The 4,826-nt window shown below is 37.4% G+C and overlaps 1 protein-coding gene across 1 annotated transcript; it reads left to right on the top strand.

Annotated features, from left to right (window-relative positions):
• Positions 605 to 2,284, top strand: LOC109834522. The gene is made up of 6 exons (XM_020402567.1): positions 605 to 709; positions 942 to 1,052; positions 1,180 to 1,347; positions 1,424 to 1,477; positions 1,572 to 1,724; positions 1,907 to 2,284. The coding sequence occupies exons 1-6, from the start codon at positions 605 to 607 to the stop codon at positions 2,282 to 2,284; spliced, it is 969 nt and encodes a 322-aa protein (XP_020258156.1).

Raw genomic sequence — 4,826 nt, 5'->3', positions numbered from 1 at the left:
CCCCTTCTTTAATGATCTCTCTCTCTCTCTCTCTCTCTCTCTCTCTCTCTCTCTCTCTCTCTCTTTTAAATCCCCCTCAAACACTGTTGAAAGCTGGGATTAATCAGAAAATCGCTGCTGCGATTTTAGGGCAGTTCACTGCCGCCGCCAGAAGAGAAAATCGGAAGGGGGGAGAAAGGCTCAGCAACACCAACGAAACCCTAGGGCATGGGGGTTGCTTTATATGCGAGATTGATGGGCTGGCGATAGCCTGTCGCCAGCGGCCCGTGGACGCGATGATGGGAGCGCTCGAACGCAAAGGTTGGCATCGCCAGATGCAGAGGTCGGATCCCAGAAACGCCGAGGTCAAAAGGGGTTCGAACGCAGAGCTCGACAGAGCATGGAAAGAATAAGGAAAGAAAGAACTCCTTAACAAAAATTTGTGCTTGTGCTTAAGCGTATAAAATTCATCCGTAGAAAGATTCGAAATAATATATATTTCCATCTTAATTATAGAAACCTAAATGGAAATCATTCAGTACCCATACATGTATCCATCCTATTAAAGGATTGCATACCATGACCGCCTAATTAACCCTTGTCCTCAAGCGAGAAAATAAACAAAATGGCATTCACAAAGTTCTACGGTGTAGGGCTTATTTTCCTTTACCTTGCCCTTCGTGGCAATGGAGGAGTTGATGGTACAGAGACAGGGAAACGAACCACTATGGTATATACTTTTTCTTATTCTTTGCGTCCAATAGGATATATAGATTGTGCCACTCTGGTATATAAATTTAATTCACTGGTTGTTTGGTTAATACATGCATTTTTATGGATATTTTCTTCTAGTGATAAAACTGTTGTTCTTGGCATCCCATTATTATATATGTATACCAAAAAAAAAAAAAAATTTGGGAGTAACCTCAAGTTCTTACGCTGTAAATATTTTTTGGATGCAGAACAAGGACTCTCATAAAATAGATGGCAGAGAAAAGGTTCCGTTTCGAGGAAAAAATTATGCTTCTAATGATAATCTTGCTACGAATGCCGTATCTAATCGTCTTGAACATGTGAGACTTATTCGCCAGTCATTTAAAATTGATCAGTTTATTTAATTACATTTTATGAACTTAATTAAAATCTCGATTGACAACGCATATTTAGTTCTCATCCCTTTCTATTTAATTTCATGTACAGTTTGCAATATATCGAAGTGGCGAAGGACAATATGGAACTGAAGCCGAACTCGTTGTCTACGCGTTACCAAAAGTTCAACATGACCAGTTTACTACAGTATCTATTGACGTTGTTGGTGGCTTGGATGGTCCAGTTGGAGATTTCAATTCAATAGTAGCCGGATGGCACGTGAGTAATTAATAATTATGAAATCGTACTGTAGCACTTACTAGACATGATTACATATTCACGTTTTGTATGCTAGGTATATCCGTTGCTTTACAATGATACGGATACTCATTTTTTCACTTATTGGACGGTAAGTTTTATCTTAATGCATGATGATATATAGTAATGCATGTTTAGTACATGTTAATTATCAAACTTACCATACTTGACGCGTTGTATGCAAGGCTGATGGTTACCGAGCTACAGGCTGCTACAACCTTCAATGCGAAGGTTTCGTGCCTCGGGTTACTACGCCTTCCAAACTCCCGGGATTTAAGATTTATCCAGTTTCGGAATATAATGGATTCCAAGTTGTTGTCAAAGTTAAAATCTACAAGGTGATACAATTATCCTTTTTGACTTCTTCCAATTGATCCTAATTAAATATCTTCATTGTTCTCTTAAGATACAGGATATAAAGCTTCTAATATTATTGTTATGAAGAATAATGATATTTTGTTATTCAGCTTTAATTTTCTGGGTTTAATACATATATATGCTTTATGATTTATGATGACAGGATGAGAAAACTGAGAATTGGTGGCTGTACGTGGACGATTCACCAATAGGCTACTGGCCGAAAACATTATTCAAAAGTCTATCTGAAAGCGCCCAAGAAATCAATTGGGGTGGAAGTGTTGACTTCGGCGATGACGAGGAAAGTCCTCTGATGGGTAGCGGCCACTTTCCTGAAGAAGGCGAGAGCAGAGCAGCAGCGATCCAGAACATTCGGTTCGTGAATAAACACGGAGAGCTCTACAACTTGACGAGGGCTGGAGTTCGTTCTTACGTCGACAGAAGCGATTGCTATAGGGTGGGGGAGTTTTTTAGCGAAGAGAAAGGATTCAAGTTTTATTTTGGTGGCCTTGGTGGAATCCTAGGTAGTTGCGCGAACTAGCGAACTTAATCGCAATAAAATTGTAGCCGGGGTGTCCATTTTTCGAGAGGATTCGGGACCCACAAGAATACATGCAGCTGACGAGCAAATGATGTTAATTTTATTGGAACAAATATATATGTAATTGGTTTCTATAATACTAGATTCATGTTATCTTATTTCCCGTGAGATATAATCGTTCACATATTATTTGCAATGGTAGTTTATTTTATTAGCAAAAGAATGAACAGAATTTTATTTCAACGTTTAACAAGACTAGCTTGTATTATAATTCTAGGCAATAAATATGTTAATAAATGTATACCTTAAAGCAAAACCTTTAATTTCTCCTTAAACTCTCCAAGAACTCATCACATCAGCTCTTTTCTACTTAAAATTTCTGGCTGGATGAAAAATATTCATCCGGCCGTCCGCAAAAATCTAAATCATTTTAAGGGTGACACGTGGAAAACCTCATCAATTTAAAAAAATGCATAAATATTCCAAATAATTAATTTCACAATTTAAAAAAAAATGCATAAATATTCCAAATAATTAATTTTAACTGATGAATAACAAATTTGGATTTCTTACTATAAAAAATCGTTTGAATAATGATAGTTGTCGGATTGTTTTAAAAAAATTCTATTTACTTTTCTGAAATTTTAGCATATTAAAATTTTTCCTATTTACTATAACAAACGCTTAAAATATTAATTATATATAATAAAATAATTTACAAATTTTTATGTTCCAATTTTTTTTCTGTATAAAAGAGAGAATATCATTGATAACGAGAAAAATATTACACATCTGATGTTGACAAGCGGCCAACAAGCTACGCCGCCAATCCTTTCTGTATTGCAAAACCCAACCTACGAAAAACATACTCAGCTGATCCTGCCGTCGCCACATTCTTGTTCATGAATTTCTGTTCCCTCCTAAGGAACTCCACCGCATCAGCTGCAAGGAAACCAAATGTATCGAACGCGAACGGGATGAAACTATGTTGGTTGTCCTTGCAAGCTTGATCATGTTTGCCCACCTTCGCCTCTGTCGCCCTATCCGCTGCATGCCCAACCTTGAACACTCCATTACCAAACCCCACCAACGGAGATACCCCCGTGAGATCAACACAAGCGTGTTTCCCCCCGCTCCAACTGTAGACAAGGATGTCTGTCGGCCTTAGAGTAGATCTAGTCTCTCCAGGAGAGGTGAGAAAGTTGACCGGTGCTTCCTTCTTTGATGGGAAGGAAACTGATTAGTTAAGTTATTAATTAGATTTTAATAAGTATGCTCTTTTTAAAGAGTTTGTTAATTACCATATTAGTTAAGATTTGATCATGATTACTAAAAAATAAATAATAAAAGGGAAAAATGTATCCATGCCCCAAAAGCAGAAACTCCATGTGACCTAGTCCCTTGTATTATGGGCCATGTGATTCAGCCCCAAAAAGTAGCATTTAATGTTTCAAGGTCCATACACGTCATCAATACAAAAAAAAAGAATGTATTTTGGAAAAAAAAAACCAAAAATTACCCCTCCACTTATCTTCTCCAGACGTCTCTGGTTCCAAAAACATGAAAAGTCACGTCCCGATTCATATGCGAAAAGAAGAAGAAGAAGAAGATGAGTAGCTTTTAATGTAATAGCTGTAAGAGAATTATACATAAGCTGACAAAACATTAAATGAATTATTGCTGCCTACAGAATGTGCATATAGATAAGGACAAAAAGAATCCACTTTCCTTGATGCATATTGGAAAAGCCTGGCCCAAGTGTCGACATTGTGGCCAAACGAATATAGGCTAGTCAAGTCAACGTTAAGGCCCATTGAAACTAACTGCCTCTCTCACTGGCCCCACAAGATATGCAGTCGTTAATAGAATGCTAAATTTCGGAAAAACCCCTTAATTTTCGAAAATGATGAGACAATGGCCCATAACTTTCGGAATATTCGAAAACCCATCGTGTTCGGTTTATATAATATGAATTATTTAATTGCTAGTCCCTTGTATATTCAATAATTTCGAATTAGTTCCCCAAATCATTAGAATTGCCATCAGATCCCTCAATTAATCACATTGCTTACAATTAGGCCCCGCTGTCTAAATTAATAACTCCTCGGGTGACAGGGGTAGAGTTAGCTAAATTCCACATATTTAATTACAATAGTGCTTTTAGGTTAAAGTTTCCCCAAAATGCCTAATTCCATCCTCTGACCTCTTTTTTCAAGGTAAAGGTTGTATAATTAATTGGGCCCGTTTGCTCACATGGGTTGGTGATCATATATGATTACCGATTAGTAGGGCAGCTAGCTAGCGCGTAGGTGTCGTAGCTCATGAGTAGGAGATCGAGAAAGTAAGAATCATGATTTCTGGTTCAGAAGCATTCAACTCAGCTACACCTACTTTCAGGTTAATTAATTTTCATAAAGTTCAGAGTTTTCTTATTTAATTGTTTTTAAATTAGGTTGCCTTGTACTTGTATGGAACTTTTGGTTACTGGCACGTACAGTTTAGTTTAAGGTTCGGTAGGTGGCAGCCCTCTTCGGCTTATTTG

This window comes from Asparagus officinalis, chromosome 3 (assembly GCF_001876935.1).
Source record: "Asparagus officinalis chromosome 3, Aspof.V1, whole genome shotgun sequence".
Lineage (NCBI taxonomy): Eukaryota > Viridiplantae > Streptophyta > Magnoliopsida > Asparagales > Asparagaceae > Asparagus > Asparagus officinalis.
Note: the sequence above shows the minus strand (reverse complement) of the source record. Positions and strands in the feature narration are given on the sequence as shown.

Excerpts from the sequence above, each read along its gene's own strand:
- LOC109834522 (XM_020402567.1), top strand. The coding sequence starts at position 605 with ATGGCATTCACAAAGTTCTACGGTGTAGGGCTTATTTTCCTTTACCTT. Across the intron at positions 1,053-1,179 it reads TATCTAATCGTCTTGAACAT|TTTGCAATATATCGAAGTGG; the intron begins GTGAGACTTATT and ends TTTCATGTACAG. Across the intron at positions 1,725-1,906 it reads TCAAAGTTAAAATCTACAAG|GATGAGAAAACTGAGAATTG; the intron begins GTGATACAATTA and ends TTATGATGACAG.